Source organism: Bidens hawaiensis, unplaced genomic scaffold (genome assembly GCF_021521415.1).
Source record: "Bidens hawaiensis isolate Kalapana, Puna unplaced genomic scaffold, B.hawaiensis_p1.1 tig00040035_1, whole genome shotgun sequence".
NCBI lineage: Eukaryota > Viridiplantae > Streptophyta > Magnoliopsida > Asterales > Asteraceae > Bidens > Bidens hawaiensis.
In genome coordinates, this window is record NW_027497051.1 from 41793 (window position 1) to 60851 (window position 19059).

At 36.7% G+C, this 19059-nt stretch overlaps 2 protein-coding genes and 1 long non-coding RNA gene across 3 annotated transcripts; 1 reads left to right on the forward strand and 2 right to left on the reverse strand.

Moving 5' to 3' along the window:
* Nucleotides 1-2030: 2030 nt before the first annotated feature.
* On the reverse strand, nucleotides 2031-2417 carry LOC143591748 (uncharacterized). Its single transcript, XM_077071863.1, has one exon. The coding sequence runs from the start codon at nucleotides 2397-2399 to the stop codon at nucleotides 2061-2063; it is 339 nt and encodes a 112-aa protein (XP_076927978.1). The 5' UTR covers nucleotides 2400-2417; the 3' UTR covers nucleotides 2031-2060.
* A 7499-nt stretch (nucleotides 2418-9916) lies between these two features.
* Nucleotides 9917-11231, reverse strand: LOC143591756 (uncharacterized). Its single transcript, XM_077071867.1, has one exon. The coding sequence runs from the start codon at nucleotides 11229-11231 to the stop codon at nucleotides 10017-10019; it is 1215 nt and encodes a 404-aa protein (XP_076927982.1). The 3' UTR covers nucleotides 9917-10016.
* A 5991-nt stretch (nucleotides 11232-17222) lies between these two features.
* On the forward strand, nucleotides 17223-18631 carry LOC143591749 (uncharacterized). Its single transcript, XR_013145764.1, has 3 exons — nucleotides 17223-17294; nucleotides 18194-18247; nucleotides 18376-18631. It is a non-coding gene; the product is annotated as an uncharacterized LOC143591749 (long non-coding RNA).
* The last annotated feature ends 428 nt before the right edge of the window (nucleotides 18632-19059 follow it).

The window sequence follows — 19059 nt, forward strand, 5'->3', positions numbered from 1 at the left end:
TTCGCTTGGCAACGGTCCACATACTTGTTTATGGTTTGATTTCATTATTCGCACTTATCACGTTATGCTTATTTTATTGTTGTGTCAAATTGGTGATATTCTCACTCAACTTTATGTTGACAAAAACTCCATTTTATACGCATATGCAGGTTACTTGTATGGAAGATTGAAGATTGGGCACGTAGACAAGACTTTAGGATGAAAACAAGTTAAACTTTATTTGAATTCATATCTGTTATTTAAATTGGTTATTGTATTTGTAAACATGTGTGTTTATTTGAATTAAAATAATTAATTAGATATTATTACTTTTATATTATGATAGTATCTTCGAGCTGTGAGCAATCGGATCACGCCCCGCCATTTCCGCCTTAGGTTGGGGTGTGACATGACAGTCGTGCAGAACTATTTGGCGTAACACATTGTGAGACGAAAACCAAGGTAGATTCAGGGTTCAAACTAACAAACTTTGGGAATTATTATTATTTGCTTTTATTTTTCCTTTGCTTTTCAACACTATATATATTATTTGCTATATATTCTTTTGTTAGGTTAACAATATCTTTTTTTACATGAATGATAAACACTAATCAACGCTAATATTTATGTCAATTAGCTTGTATTAAGGAAGAGACTTGGTGTTCCATGTGACCCAGGTTCGATTTCTCTCCCATCATTTAGTTTCCGCGACACCAGATGATGATGGGAGACTAGACAAGTAAGTGACGTTTACTAGTTGGATTATTAAACTAAACGGGTTTTTATATCACCTCACTGTTGTGGCTCCATTGCTTTGCCATCCATTGCTTTGGCATATATTTTTAAAGTGTCCGGTTATACTTTTAGTATTAGCAGTCTTGATTAGTCAATTGTCGCGCTCTCAATGTGTAAAACCAATGTCAACTTTAGTAATAGTAATAGATACACCAAATGATTAGATATATGTTTCTTGTGTCTCCATCATTACTCAGCGATACAACAAATTAACAATTTTTCTCTATATTGCAGGTTGATATCAAGTGTAATTTTTCTCACATTATCAGAATCATATGAATACAATTTACCAAATCTTAGCAGCTTTGATGCATCACAGTTGGAGAATGAACTCAAAGCTGCCATATTTTTTGAAGTAATCATGCATTAACCTCAACAAAATCACTAAACTGTTTAATTTGCATATCTACAATGGTGCCAAAACATATGATAATGTTGATAGCTTATTGTGTTTCTTTGTACTTGGACTCCTGAGTTAGCATAATCCTTTATCATATTTAACAATTCATCAAAAAAGTATAATTTCTTTAGTTTGATATATGCCACCACTGAAACAACTGCCAAGATCTCATTATCATTTCCACAGAGTGCACTTGATAAAATATTTCCATCACTTGAACAAATAAGTCCAACTATATCAACATATCTCTAAATCTAGTTGTCAATTCCAATCCCAACACAATCTCTATGTAGATAATAACAAAAACGACATGTTTTGTCTACTTTTACCCTACACTCAACCGGCTGTCATATCGATCAAACGAGATATGCACTCCTATCGTATGCTTGGGAGGCCCTGACCACACAGTTGTTAAGGGGCTTTTAACTAGGGGTGCGAATTTCTAACTTGAGATAAACCTAACATGAAATTTGTTTATTTTAAACCGATTATCCGAAATCCTTATCCTCTGTTGGATAGAATATTAACAATTTAAACAAAAACACAGATAAGTTTAGGAGATTAAGCACATATTAAACCAGAATGTATATAACCAAAAAGAAAAGAGAATAGGGATGTATAAACACAAAATCAAACACATATAAGATGTAAGCCAACAAATGTAAGTAATTATGTAAATGGAAATGAAACATTAACTGCAAATTCAATCTCATCCAAAGCAAGCAAACAATGACTTGAAGAATAATAGATTATTTAATTAATTAATATATATATATACATAGGCATAGACAGCAAACCAAACATGTAATGTAATGTAACCAGAGCAAACAAACATGTCCGTCCGTCCGTCCGTCCTTATTACAAGTATAAGAAAACAGAAATGAAATCAGTAGGGTTGCAAGAGAGGTCTTTTACCAAGCCTTTTGATCTCTCCATCCATCTGGCCAGTGAGCATTAGCCCAAACATCTTGTAATCACACAAAAACGACCATACCGGATGGCCGAAAGTGGCCGGCACGTTTCCTTCAACAAAGAAGTGGCTGTACCAAGCCATGCCGTATCCAAGCACAGGCACAACCAACAGGAGCCACCAATTGAAGAGGAGTGCGTAAACGAAGCAGACAAGGCTAGAAAGCGTGCCGGCAAAATGCCATCTGCGGGTGGCGGGCTTGGAGTGTTGGGTCATGTAAAAGGGCCAGAACTCTTCCATGTTCCTGAAGTTCATGCTTCAAAACCCAGATCGGGAATTAGGGTTTGTGGAGATGAAATAATAATAAATAACAAAAGAGGGATTTTGTGGGAAGAAGAAAACTAGGAGATGATCGAATCGAGGTGTGAGTAAGTGTTTGGTCATTCGTCCAATAGAAAGACAAGAAACCTCAATTTCTCTTTCTGCAGCTGTCTGTCAATTACTGGTGGAGGAGGAGTTTGGGATAGACTTATTATTATTATTATTATTATTGTGATACATCATCCCTAGGAGGAGAAAACAACCCAAACGTAACTCCAAATTAACTATTACCAAGCAAAACACACGCTTATAGCAGAACGCGAACACAGACACAACCCAACATTTTTTGCTTCATTTACAGAATCGATATGTTCGTGTTCATTCATTTGAAACTAAACGAAAGCTCACAAACTTAAATGGGCCGAAATAAACACAAATGAAGATAATTGACCAAAGATAAACGAACATAAGTCTAATTTCTCCAATGCCCCGGCCGCAATACCAAATAGCCTAACACAGTAATAAAAATAAGACAGTGTAAAATGATGAGAACATTTTTATCAGTAAAATGTGTTGATGATATAAAGAGCAAGTTCAAGCATGTCAAATTTTTAATGACGTGACCTGCTAAATTTATGTCATCAGGATCGTGATCTTTACACATTCAGGATTAGGATAAAGTTCAGTCGGGCCATCCAGAAGCATATTGATGTTTTAAACAATATAGTTATTATTTATCTACTTTTTTATTGGTCTTTGAAGGTGGCTAGTTTGAGGTAAAGGTTCTTCCATGGCGATAGGCTAGAGGTTGTTCCTGTTTTAGAATTTTCCTCCAATGCACAAAATATCTGGAACGCTATAAAGGAGAACAAAACCCTTGATGCTCATAAGGTAACCGACTAATGGTTATAGACTTTTCCAAACTGGAAAAAATTTTATGCTTTCTTTTATTACTAACAATGTATTTACTGAAATGCCATTTACAGAGACTAAAACCAAATTGCCAACCAATCAATGCCCTATCGACTTTGAAAAAGATAGCTGATCTGGGTATTAAAAACGTTGATATGATGAAAGACTCCATCTTCCATAGTCTTTCATCAGTTACCAAAGGCAGAGAATCTTCTGTCGCGTTAATAACGGCGCTATGCAAATGCTATGAACAGAACATACTACCTTGGATCTTGTTGTTTCTGTTGCATATAACCAGGTTTAAGTTAAAGGTACAAGATCCAAGGTAGCCTATGGGGGATGGTATCAAATCTTGATGCATTTGAAAGCATCAACTGGGCAAAGGAAACCGATGACCACTTGCATAAGTCTATGAAGGATGCCCAAGAGTGGTTTGAGAAAAGTGAACCCGTTCAACACCTTTTCATTGGAGTTGCTCCTGTTTTGGAGGTATGGTCTACAGTATCGCGTTAATAAATTTATGTTATATTTGATGTTAGATTGTAATTGTTTTGAGCTCTAACTTCTGGTTTATTAGCCGTTTCAAAATAATAATGAGGTGTTTGGGATTGCTTATTTTAAACAACTTATAACTTATTAACTTTTAAAAAGGTTAAAAGATAATTGGTATTGCGTGTTATTGTGAAGGGGGATAAGTTAATAAATTATAAAAAGATAAAATATGAAATCCCAGACACCCCCCTATGTAGCAAATTTATTGTTGAAAGGATATAAATAAAACATATTCGAGTGCTAATAAAAAAATAAAGATTAAATCCATTCTCAATCACATGTTTTAATTAAAGATTAAATCTTGTGGTCCACAATTAAAGTTAATAAAAAGTGTAAAAGTTTATTTACATTTTTTATCTTCTGAAAACATATATAAAAATTACTAAAAAAATAGCAAAACATTTTTTAAAGATTAAATCTTGTGGTCCACAATTAAAGTTAATAAAAAATGTAAAAGTTTATTTACATTTTTTATCTTCTGAAAACATATATAAAAATTACTAAAAAAATAGCAAAACATTTTTTTTATGTTTTCGATGTTTTGTATTAAATGTTACAACATATATTACATGTAATAAAAAAAAACGATGTTACATAGGGTTTTCATGGGTTTTCTCAACTCAAGAGGGTTTTCAAACTATACTTCTCCTATCTATAATATATATAAACGAAGACCCTAAAATCCTAAGTGTCGCGATGTGGTCGCTCCCCCCTTTTATGGAAGCCACCAGATTGCTTGATTTTTAAATGGAGGCCTCTCATTGATCTAACCAAAATTCATGGGTATGTGTCTTACCAAAACCAGATAGCTCTTAAACGGGTTATAACATCTCATTAAATTAAAAATTAATCTTACCAATTATTTAATATGAAAATCCTATAAAATAGGGATATACTAAAATTTAATATCTAGTTGAAAAGAAAAATATATTATTTATAATTAATAAACAGTTTTACAACAAAAAACATAAGCGGGTCATGGGTCACAAAATCCAGATAGCTTTTAAACGGGTTATAACATATCATTTATTATGAAACCCTTTCATCATCAAACCCTAAGTATATTATTAACTTTCTTACAATAAAGAAATTTAAAATCCAAAAAATAAATATTAAAAACGAAAAATGTAAAACAACCATTCTCTCTAGCCATCAGATTGCTTTATTTGTAAATGAAGGCTTCTTACGCATTTGACCTGAATTCACAGGTAAAGGTCTAACCAAACCCAGATAGCTCTTAAACGGGTTATAACATCTCATTATATTAAAAAATAATCTCATCAAATATTTGATATGAAAATTCTATAAAATAGGCATATGTTAAAAGTTAATATCATATTTTATTTAAAAAATATATTGTTTATAATTAAGAAAAGAAACAAATTTATAATAAAGAAAATAAACGGGTAATGGGTATCACCAAACCCAGATAGCTTTTAAACCGGATTATAACATATCATTTATTTGTGAAACCATTTCATCATCAAACCTCAAGTATATTAATTATTAATTTTCTTACAATAAATAAAATTAAAATCCAAATATACATATATAAATATTAAAAACGAATAATGTAAAACAACCCCGTATTATGGGGGATAAAATCTAGTATGTGTATATATATATATAAAGTTTACGAAGTCTCAAATCTCAATATCTATACTTTCTTTGTAGATGCCAATGAAAAATAAAAAACAGCAACTTAAGCATCGCTATATTGGGTTATTTTTAACAGACTAAAATATATAGTGAAAATTGAAATAAATTTCTATATTTTAGGGCTCATATTTTACTCTTTATATATTTTTCTCTTGTGAATGTATAATTTTTTTTTATAAAATATGTGTTTATAAGTAAGAAATATAAGTAAAGAGTCGGATGTGATAGATTTTGAAAAGTAAAAAAAATGTAGACAAATACCTGCTTTTTTAGTTAACTACAGAGGCAGAGATGAAATCATATTTTTTAAGGGTTTTATTTGATATGTGCATCAACTCTAGAGCATCACTCTTTGACTTATTTATATATTTTTGTAGCTAAACTTCATCCATTTTACGTTTTCAAACATACTATTTTGTTTTATTACGAATTTTTTTTTAAACCTTGTCGTTTGTGGATGTAGGGGTACGGTACTAAACCCGGTTTTACGACTCTAAATTTATTATGTTTGGCTTATTTTATTATATGGACTAATACAATGTTATTGGGCTTAGGGGGTTTTGTGGAGGTAACCCTAACTGGGCCAGGCCTATTAGGGTACCATGATGGTGGCCATGAGGCTCTCTATATAAGGAGGTCTCCACCTCCTTATTAAGGGGTCATGCTCAATAAGAGCCACCACCATATTTTTGTGTCTATAAACAAGAGATCCTTGAGATTTCTTAGCTGTCATCTCCACACCCCAAAAGGCCATTGCAGATCTCAAGCAACCGGAGAAGAAGATCAAGACGTGGTTCGTTCATCTCGAAATCCGTGGAAACATCGTCATGGATCAGGTCAGATTCATTTCATGCTTCGACATTGGCGCCATCCGTGGGACGGCAACGAACTACCCTTCGATATTCGTCTCGGTTCTCAGATCTCTCCCAAGAAAAACCCAGATCTGGAAGTTTACAGAAAGAGGCTTCAAGACTTGTTCTATTAAAGCTCAAAAAGATCCATAGATCTAAAAGAGGATTCCAGATCTGTGCAAAAATGAAGCTGAAAAGGATTTGTAGATCCAGAAAAGAAACTACCTGATTCGGATGATCAAGCCTCCGGATCTGTGATGGTTTTAAATTCTCTTCGCTCCGAGCTTCAGATCTATCTAGACCTGATTTACAGATCTAGATCTGGATTACAGACCTAGATTTTAGGTTTAAAGGTACAGTCTAGATTACGGAGACTTTCGCCACCATGTGGGTTTTGCGCAGAAGACTGCCACCATGCATGCTCGCCAGCAGGTCACCATTCCGCCGACATGCGTGAGCGCCCGTGGAAACCACCGCGGAAACCACCATGTGGGTTTTGCGCAAAAGACTCGCCGCCATGCATGCCCACGCAACTCTCCGCAATGCATGCGCGCCCGCGAGTCACCACTCCGCCGGTTTGCATGCGCACTGCCAAGGATCAAGCTTCGCCGCCATGCATGCACGTCCGCGAGTCACGACTCCGCCGCCATGCGTGTGCAAGCCTGATTTTGATTTTTGCATACATGTTTCACACTTCCTTTTATTAATTTGAGCAATATGACAACATTATATTGACATCAAACAAAAAATAAAACGAAGTAAAACATACATGCGCGAGCTTCAAGCTCAGACGCGTTGACGAGTTTCAACTCTGAAACGTCAGGGCCTTAGCCCAATAATATGAGCTTTAGCTCAAATTACTCATAGCATCCATCCCACATATTGCGCAGTTGGACCATAACATACCTAAGCACAACTAAGGCAAAGCACATGCCAAAACATAGTTGTTGAGGTTTCAGGTCGGGGCCGCGCATGGGATTATTGAAGGGGGTATGCACCCGCCTTAACATCGAGCGGGGCGGGTAAACCCACAAAATATAGACGAGGTTTAAAATCAGGATGTCATGAAGACACAAAGCCAAAACCTATGCGCGTGGCACATATCGCATATGCTCACGCATATGCTCACGCATCACGTATGCTCACGCATATGCTCACGCATCACGTATGCTCACGCATATGCTCACGCATATCACATCTGCGCATGAAACATCTGCGCGTGGCGCATATCATACGCGCCAAACTTAAAGGTTGGGAATCCTCATAAACCCATAGGCCACGCGCCAAACTTAAAGGTTGGGAATCCTCATAAACCCATAGGCCACGCGCCAAACTTAAAGGTTGGGAATCCTCAAACCCATAGGCCGTGCGCCAAACATAAAGGTCGGGAGCCTAATAATATCCCAAACGGCCACGCGCCAACATAGGTTGGGCACACCTCATAATTTGCCCGAGGATGGGAACCTTGTGATACATCCACTTTTAGTTGATGTGTTTTTGCAGGTTCGGCTATGAGTTGCACAAACGCCTATGACATTATTATTACTATCTGGCCGTTTGTGCCTCCATTATTATTTTGAAGACAAGCCGGGATAGTCATCCTGCGCAGAAGAGGCCCTAGTGGGCCAGTCATTATCATCATATTATAGCTCGTAAGACGCCTCGCGCGCAAGCTTTTATTATTCTTATAGCTCGTAAGACGCCTCGCGCGCAAGCTTTATTATTCTTATAGCTCGTAAGTCGCCTCGCGCGCAAGCTTTTATTATTCTTATAGCTCGTAAGACGCCTCGCGCGCAAGCTTTATTATTCTTATAGCTCGTAAGACGCCTCGCGCACAAGCTTTATTGTTCTTATAGCTCGTAAGTCGCCTCGCGCGGAAGCTTTATTATTCTTATAGCTCGTAAGTCGCCTCGCGCGCAAGCTTTTATTATTCTTATAGCTCGTAAGACGCCTCGCGCGCAAGCTTTTATTATTCTTATAGCTCGTAAGTCGCCTCGCGCGCAAGCTTTATTATTCTCATAGCTCGTAAGTCGCCTCGCGCGCAAGCTTTATTATTCTCATAGCTCGTAAGTCGCCTCGCGCGCAAGCTTTATTATTCTCATAGCTCGTAAGTCGCCTCGCGCGCAAGCTTTATTATTCTCATAGCTCGAAAGTCGCCTCGCGCGCAAGCTTTATTATTCTCATAGCTCGTAAGTCGCCTCGCGCGCAAGCTTTTATTATTCTCATAGCTCGTAAGTCGCCTCGCGCGCAAGCTTTATTATTCTCATAGCTCGTAAGTCGCCTCGCGCGCAAGCTTTATTATTCTCATAGCTCGTAAGCTGCCTCGCGCTCAAGTTATGTTACATTATTATCGAGACGCGCACTCTATCTTTTATCAGGCCCCGCGCCACTATTGTTATGATGCGTGCTATATCTTATTCATGCTAGTACACCATCATTATCATAAAGACCACAACATGTCACCATCATGAAGAAAACCTCCCAAAACTCAAAGACAATAAAGACAAGGCCGAAGAAAAGGGAAAAAACCGCCTCATGTCCAAACACACCTCATAAAGTCCAGCGCTCCACCTAAACGCTTGTGCGCCTAGGAGCAACACTGGACTTGGGGGGCTTGTAGGGTATGGTACTAAACCCGGTTTTACGACCCTAAATTTATTATGTTTGGCTTATTTTATTATATGGACTAATACAATGTTATTGGGCTGAGGGGGTTTTGTGGAGGTAACCCTAACTGGGCCAGGCCCATTAGGGTACCATGATGGTGGCCATGAGGCTCTCTATATAAGGAGGTCTCCACCTCCTTATTAAGGGGTCATGCTCAATAAGAGCCACCACCATATTTTTGTGTCTGTAAACAAGAGATCTTTGAGATTTCTTAGCAGTCACCTCCACACCCCAAAAAGGCCATTGCAGATCTCAAGCAACCGGAGAAGAAGATCAAGACGTGGTTCGTTCATCTCGAAATCCGTGGAAATATCGTCATGGATCAGGTCAGATTCATTTCATGCTTCGACAGTGGATACCTACGACCTCCCCCTTCCAAACCAAAGATTGATAGTCAGCAAACAACTACAATGCAGTATACTTCAAAAACTATATGTTGTTGAGGTTATATGTTTGAACATACTTCTAATGGGTATATCATAGTTATACAATTTTAAACTTTCAACATTATTACTTTATTAATTTGTATGTTAATGTTATTTTAAATTATCGCAGGGCTTAAACATAACAAATTAATTAGAAGGTTGAAAATCCACACAAATGTTTGCAACTCTCATTTCATTACTTGAAATACAAGTAATGATAAGCTAGTTATTAAAACTTTTATTGAATTTTTGCTTGAAGACGTGGCTTATTAGACTTGCTTACAACAAATTACTTAATTATATGAGAGGTTTAGATGTCATAATCCTTGTATTGTTTATTTTCAAGCATTGCACTGAAAACAAACTATTCTTCTAAAGTCAACGATAACTATTTTACATGAGACCGTATCAAGATTGTACAAAACATTCGATGCACACATGTAATTGTATTATTGGTTCTGAAACAAAGTTATAATTTAATTAAACTTGTGGCCTTTGATCATCATGACTAATTAAGTTGTAAAGACTTTGGACAAACCAGGAAGTTATTTTACGTTGCATATGACACAATAATCATGAATCAATCTGCCCATGATGCTTCCTTCCTCGATCCTTAATTTGCTACTTTGCTTGTTCCATAGATGGACACCGTAAGCCAACTTCTTTAGCTGATACACTTTGGCTTCAACCCATCTCCGGTGAACCTTATTAACCGGAGTGGTAAAAAAGCCTCCTACACGTGTCCAATCCACAGGATAAAACGCACGTGGTGGCAAAACCGTAAAATTCATCTTGAGGTTTGTAGCCTCTCGTTCCACCACCCGGGACACAAGATATGGTCCATTGTAACCCCATTTGTTACCATCGAAAGTTGATGCAAATTCCTCCATGAATTTGTATAATAACAAATGATTCTTGTCAAAGACCAATACTGCATTGTTCAACCTAGTCCAGTTACCCGATCGTTTAGCACTTTGAGCGCCAATCGAGTTGCGCAAGCTACTAAAATCTTTCAAAATGACAAAATCCGTATCGATGTAAACACCACCGTACTTGTAAAGAATTGCAAGCCTGATCAAATTCGAGAGGTTTTGTGCTAATGGGATTTTACCGGGATCTCTCGTCCCCTTCTTGATATTATCCAGCCAAGATTGAGCTGGGGTGTTCTTGAACAAAAAGTCCAAGTCGGGTGTCATGGCTTGAACATGACACCCGCGGTTGATCAAGGGTTTCAAGATCTGAAACCCTTGACCAGAATCCATAGTGTTTGATAATATCATCAAACAACTGTTTGGATTCGACTTGAATAGAGAATCTACTGCAATAAATTCTCTATCTCCGAACACCCTCATGGAGGTTGACATCCATATCATAAAGAACCGAACTTTGCATCCGGCTTTAAAGAATTCATTCGCCCGTTTCTTGAATGTTCGAGTAAAAGCGGTTGACTTTAAAATATCGAATTCTATAAAATGATTGATGGATGGAACCAAAGGATTGTGATCATCTCGCAACACATGAGTTTGTTGAGCATGTGCAGGTTTTAGGATTCTGTACGAGGTTAACTTTACATGATGTTGTTGTATGATGAGGGTTTGGTTGTTTAAAACAAGAGGATGGTTTGAAAGATTGGATGTTAATGTATGTGTAGTGAAGATGTAGGTGAAGAAGATAGCTCCTACCGAGAGGGCGGAGAAGATACGGAGTCCGGCATGGAGCCGCCGATGCACCACCCTTTTCAGGTACGAAGCTTTGATCATAGGCGATGGGAGAATGGTATGTAGGAGACTGATGTGCTGTGGTGATATATTCATTCAATTTTTTAAAATATATTTATACTTAGGAGTGGAAGAAACATGTTTTTCTTTGGAACGACAGGAACAAACATGTAGTTGACGGAATTTGTCAATTAGAGAAGTTATTATTAAGTAGTTGACGGAATTTGTGAAGTTTAACTTAAGAAAACAAATTAACCAAGTGGAATTAATTTGTGAGCTAACTACATGATTAAACCAGTTAATAAAAAAAGTACGCTAATATTTTTAAATAACTGAAACTATTAGGCTTCATTATTTATTCTTATTGGTACATGAAACTTAAATATGTGTTATAGACATTAGATATAATTCAGCTAAACGAGTCGTATTCATGTTTGATGCATGTGTTAAGCGCGCCGTCTCTAATTTGTTTAACACAATAAGACCTGCTTTGCAAGCCCTACTCGTGAGTGTATAATCCATTAGGTAGAACTTGTAGTGTTTGTAAATTGGTGTGTTTAAGGGGGTGTTTGTTTTTTCTTCAAACATCTTCAAGGGAGCTAATGTCTGCAGGCGCGCAGACATTACCCTTGAAGACTGTTTGTTTTTTTTCTTAAAACAGATCTGAAGTTATCTTCTTTCATCTTAAAAGAAAAGCAAGGAAATCTTGCTTAAAACATCTTCACAAAAAAACCCTACTCTTCTCCCTTTGCAGCCACCCTCTCATCCACTGCTCCTACCACCGTCCGCCAACACCACCACCCACCGTATGCCGCCACCACCACCCCCGTACCCCGCCGCCACCGTCCACCACCGTCCACCGCCACCACCACCGTCCACCACCCACCATCCATCACCACCACCGTCCACCACCCACCATCCATCACCACCACCGTCCGCCACCACCACCACCATCCATCACCGCCACCACCACCACCACCATCCATCACCCACCACCACCACCATCCATCACCGCCACCACCACCACCATCCATCACCGCCACCACCACCGTCCACCACCCACCATCCATCACCACCACCGTCCACCACCCACCATCCATCACCACCACCGTCCGCCACCACCACCACCATCCATCACCACCACCGTCCACCACCCACCATCCATCACCACCACCATCCATCACCACCACCACCATCCATCACCGCCACCACCACCATCCATCACCCACCACCACCACCATCCATCACCACCACCGTCCACCACCAACCAAAACCATCCATCACCACCACCCATTGTCCACCACCACCATCCACCGCCACTACCCACCGTCCGCCGCCACTACCACCATCCACCACCACCACCTTCCACCACCCACCAAAACCAAATCGGCATGGCAAGCAAAGACTAAAAACTAGATGTAACTTGAATAAATGACTTCTATCTTGTGAGATAAGTTTGACAGTTATGCAGACAGTATCAGCTTATAAAAACAAACAGTCTTATATTTTCAGCTTGCAGATCTTCAGACCACATCTTCAGTTGCAGACATGAAAACAGATGAAATCAGCTTGCAGACAGTTTATGTCTGCAAAAACAAACAGCACCTAAATTGACATGAATTAATTCCATAATTTAATTGAACACGACACAAACAAACGGTAAGAACAATGAGAACTCTTATCAAACAATCAATTTTTTTTCGTATGCATTATATGTTAGTTAAATATAAAAAATTGAAAAAAAAAACATATGTAGGTTGACTACCTACATATATGTAATAATTCGATAACAAGTGTTAATTGCGTAATATACATATGCGACTAGTATTTTTTTTAGCTATTATCACATATATGTAAACAACAACTACTTGTTTTTTTTAGTTTTCGTACGCGTAGTTTACATATAATCTGGGGCGGACTTACGTTCACCCGAACAGGTTTACGGGAACTCACTAGATTTTAAATATTTACTAGAGAATATAATTTTTTAAGTGAACATACACATAAATAAAATTTGAGCGAACATGTAATAAAATGAAGATTTGTGAAACAGTTGAACCCTTTTGTCACTGGCTTGAACCTGACAAGTAACATATCCGACTCCGTAGTTTGCTTTTATATCCACATACATGATATAAAGAACTAAATATTCATATCTTGCTTGAGCTTTGCCTTGTATTTCATGTATCCACATATGTGTATGTGTATGTATGCATGCATGTATGTATGTAGGTACAGTGCCGTCTCCGAGAACCCCTTAAAATTTTGGGGCCTGAGACGAGTAAAAAAAAGGCCCCTAAATCGCGTCCTCAATTATGTAATAGATAATTTTACAGTTTTACCAATAAGTTTGTCTTTCAAAAGTCCAAAACAAACAAATAATAATAAAATGTTACTAAAATGGCATATAAAGTAAAAGTTTTTTTCTATGAAAAAAAGAACACTAACTCTGGGAATTGAATCCATAACCTTTGTTTCCATAGTCTAGAATACTTTCCCTTCAACCAAAGAGTTATTTTGTAGGCTTTCGTGGAAAACAAAATTATATATAAAATTTACATTTAATTTTTCTAACCATTATGGGCCTCTCGAGAGAGTGGGTCTGGTTCTATTGCCTCCCCTTGGGCCGGGCCTGTGTAGATAGGTAGGTATGTAGGTATGTGTGTGTATGTATATATGCATGCATTAATGTGTGTTTGCTAGAAAGAGGGCCATTATGCTAACTCACGTTCTAATCTTGTCACCTTTTCTTATGGTGGTTGTAAGGTGTAAGGGTGGATTCGTTACCAGTCGACGATTTTAAAACGTCTAAATTAGCTTAGAGAGAATATTTTAATGGTGGCAAACTCTCGGTTGAAGATCAAGGAGTGGTTGCAAGGTGAGTTTGCTAACATTCAAGTAAACCACTAGATAGGTACCATATCTTCCCTTTTATATTTACTTGTTTGCAAATCATTTAACAATGGCCCATGTAGGTTGTTCAATGGTGTCATCGGCATAGCCAAGATTGATTCCCCATTATAGATTGTTGGAAGCCGATAGATTGATGGTTAACATATGTAATAAGATGGCAAGAGGGGCAGAAGCATAGGTGATGGTGAAAGAAGGTGATAGAAAACTAATACCGTATAATATTTCGTAAAAATCACCTCAATTTTGAGGACGTAACAATTCAATATATATAATACAAATAGTATTTACATAACAACCTACATGAATAACAAACTACCATAAACTTAAAAGTTAAAAGTTATCCTACGTATTCATAGTTATCCTTTTAGTAGATTTTATCAAATTCATACAATTGCATAACTTAATACATGGTTTTGTCAATTGTCAAAAGTTGAAAGTGTCAATCATGGATGACATCAAGATCATCTTAACTTCTTGTACACTTTATGTACCATTAACCATTTAAAGATTTGTGCTTACATACACATTGTCATTGAAACAACAATCATTTGGTTATTGGCCACAGATGGGCCGTGCCAATCCAAATTTGGCCCAAAGATCAATCATTTGTTTGGGTCGCAAACTCATAGTGTGACAAATAGGATTGGTTCGTCTATTAATTTATTTATTATTGTGAAATTATTGAAGAAGATTGATTGTTGATAGTAAAAGCATGGCACGTGACAAAGAACGTGCACCCATGTGAGCAGACTGGCTCCACAAGGTCAACATCTGACTTTCCCTTCAACTTTAAGATGGATGACCCATATTGCATTTAATAACCCCCTAGCCTAGGATGGCGATAGGACTCTTTCACACGAATATTACTCGTATCTATTTGTATACTCGTCTGTATATCCGGCTTAATAGAGTTGAGTTATCTAGTACAGATAAAATATAAAAGGAAATAGTTACATAACAGATACTTACGTTGTTTCATGTAATCAAGTCAGGTATCCTCTTATACCATACCATGATTGTGTTCGTCTTAGATTTACCCGTTTGGTTTGGGATCACTTGTCATACCTAATTCTCCAAGAGGATATAACTATGAATCATTCATAGGTCATAACCAAAGTCTTTATCAAGATTTTCAAGGTAACTAAAAGAAATATGCGAACTTACATTACTTTTTCATAAATTCATTACGACTTTCTTTGTTAATATAAAAATATATCACCTCTAAATTCTTGGGTTCATACTTGATTTTCTTGTAGAAAACGTATATCTAAATCATGTAATGATATATACTAAGTTATATAATATATACATTATTTGTTGATTGATTAAGATGCCTTTGATGCATATTGACTAAATAAGAAAATATATCCATGAGAACATGGGAGTAATAATGACATTGCTAGCAACAAGCACCTTAATATATATTATATATATTCAATTGATAGCTATCCAACAAGATGGAATATAAAGCACTCTAGCATATTTGAGCCTAAGCTTTTCTAGCCGAAGTATCATCACAATTCAACACACTATTTTTTTAACCTACTAAAGAATAGCACAAATAAAAATATCAAAAGAAAATGTAAACCAAAAATCAAGAAATAAGCAAGCCAACACACATCACTTGTAGGGAAAATATCTAGCTAATGCTGCTATGACCATCACATTTGACTTCGAGTCAACTCAGTGGTGTTGAGGCGGCGGCACTGCAGGCTTACATTGGTAGCACTTGGCAAATAACCCAAACGTATCAACCTGTCTTACGAAGTTGGTCATACTGGCCCATCCACCAAACCCAAACCCGACCACTAAAGCCCATATGACTATAAACACGTTGACCACGTACATGGCTGACCAACTCGGTAGGAAGGCAGGAGGTTTCTCTGCCGCATTCTGCATACAAAATTTCATATTATGTAAGATATCATGAGGACTTGAGAATAAGAAAAAGGGACTAGTTTTGACATTCAAGTATAGTTAAAGGGACTGGCCAGCTCATCTCCGACATAATACAACACACAAAGTGTCCGTTGTGGTATTACGGTTTTGGTTTTGGTATTATAGATGATTGATTGTCAGTACCGTATCGGTATCGATATTAAGGTTAGTGGAGATGTTTTTAAAAAGAAAGAAGAAAGTGGTACCAAAGCGAGTGTCGTACCTAACGTACCCGTACTATTAAAGTCGGGTACGGGTATAGGTACCCAAATTTACTGCTTTTAGGTACGAGTACTTTCGAATACAAGCACGAATACAATACCGATCTCATCGTTAGACATCTATTAACATCCTTAAGAATGAAGGTTGCTATTATGAGATGGAAGATATTTTGAAACACTTTACTATCTAATCTTTATGTTAGATATAGTAATAGCTAGTAATCTAACTTTTTATTAGAAACAAGTTGGTAGTTTTCATGCATCAAGAACATAATTTGAAATGATTTTTGAGCATCTGGGGATTAGTTGTTTTATAAATCTTTTATATTATCTTTAAAGCATAGTAAGTAGCTAAACACAAACAAAAGTATTATTAAAGTGTATATGAAACCAAACAATATAAATAAAAGGTATTATTAAAGCATATATGAAACCAAACAATATGTCCAGATTATACGGGTTTGACTGTCTTTGAACGTATCTTTACTTTTTATTGAGAAGTTTGAACGTACTTTTATCTATTTTCTTAATTATATGGATGATAATAATTAATGCATTAACATATGATTAAAAATTAAATTATTCAATGATAATCTTAAAACTAAATGATTCAATGAAGGCTATGGGTGTGGTTAAGGGAAGGACAAGAATACTATCCTGCGTACACAAAAATGATGAGAACGAGCTCACTCAACATCACCTCCCTCTCCTTCACTTCACCAGTGCTCGTGATGGGGCTGAGCACCCTCACGCATGCCACCGAGTCCTCCTCCTTTTTGCTCAACCCCCTTTTTTTTTTCTTTTCATTACTTTTGGTTTTTAAATAAATGAAATGGAGAATGACGAATAATGATATAAAACGAGTTGAACGATGAAGAAAAAAACTGATGTGACGTTTATATGACGAATGATACGATTAATTTATTCTGTAGTGCAAAACTATCTTTTATAAACATGTTATTCAATAAATGTTTCTAGTTACTGTCAACGCATTGCAAGGCCAGATTTTTGGGGAGGAGAGTCCGAACTACTGGTTAGCATCTTCATACACACACACACACACCATTTCTATTCTATGCATTAGATTGTGGCTCAACAAAGAAATTAAAATGCTAACTTTCGGCTTAAAGGGTGAAACATGCGAGTGTTTATTTTTAAACTTTTCTGATTCTGTTAAGGTAGTTGCCAGTGAAATTCTGCACTTTCTTGTTATACCTCAGATGCTTGATTCTTTGTTTGTCTTAACTGCATACAGTTATTGAATATGCAGAAACATGACCTTACTTGTTAAGTACAAACTCTATTTTTAAACAATGACAAGTCTATTTTTTTTAAGAGTAAATTGTGGCATTGTGTACATAAGTATGCATCTGCGTATTCAAAAACTGTATGTGGTTAAGACTATGCAAAGAATCCAACATTTAAGGCTCAACAACAAAGCACAGAAATAAATGCAGGAAAACTAACAATTATCTTCTCAACACTGATTTAAATGGAACAGGAATAACTTAACATCTAGCTTGACAAAATCAGGAAAGTTTACAAATAAGCCCTGCGTCTATCTACATTTTTTATAATTTTCCCTGTTATGCACAAACATATTGATTTTCTTTGTTGTGCCACTATATAATGCATAGAAATGGTGTGTGTACACATATACGTACATATATACACACGCGTGTGTGTAGATATGTGGGGTGCATAATTGTATGCATATGCGTGTGTGCAATTTTTGTGAAAGTCTTTAGGTTGTTTTTTTGACAATTACCCCAAAAAACTCTAGGTAGCTTTCAACTCATTAAAATAAAATTTTTGTTTGCTAGTTTGGCCTGTTGGAGATATAACATAATAACCCAAATCGACCATTTGTAAGTAAGGCTCCAAAGTTAATTTTGGGTTTATTTCTTAACTAATGCACTTTTTCTTCTATAGGTACTCTCCAAATTATGTCGCCAACCAATTGTTGTTTATATACCCGAGCATGAGGTATTAATCGTTATAAAGATTCTTTGACTAGAGGTGGCAAAACGGGCTGGTCAGATAATGGGTCAAACATGTATGGGTCAGATATGATTTTTGAGGTAACTGATTTGTTACATGTTCTGTACTTGCAGAATACAAGAGGTGGTTACGGGTCGGGTTTCATACCCATTGCTGAATATGGAGCGGATTTTGGGAAGGACTCAAAACAAGGAAAAGCTAAGAAAGCTGTGAAGCTTTTGTACAGTGGAAGCAATCATTATGATCTGCTTGTATAATTCTAGTATGTTTAATATTAGTTCAAAAGTGAACTTTTGGGATGTTTAGAAGCTTAATAACAACTTAAGAAGGGTATTTTTGGCATTTAATTGATTTTATTGGAAGTTATTGGTGACTCGGATTGTTGTTTTCATGAAGTATATTGAATGTTTTACAAATGAAACTATTGAATGTTTTACACCTATTTTGCAGTTGTATAGTTGGTAAATGGTAACCAACAAAGAAAAATTATGAACATAAACAAGTTATATCAACTTGTGTTTAAATCAGTTGCTCAAGATCTTGGGCAAAATTTGTGGGTAATGTTTGAAAGATGCAAATACACTTTGTTAGGGCGTTGCTATTCATACACTATTTTGCAAATACTGACACCAGGCTACGGTCTTGTCAAAGATACTTCTATGACATAATGCTAATCATATGATGCACACAACCTATCAATCAATTCATCAAACATACTAATAGCGGGTCGTATGGTTATTCTACATGGAATGTATGGCATTATAATACTATCAATATACTTTCAGACATGGAATGCT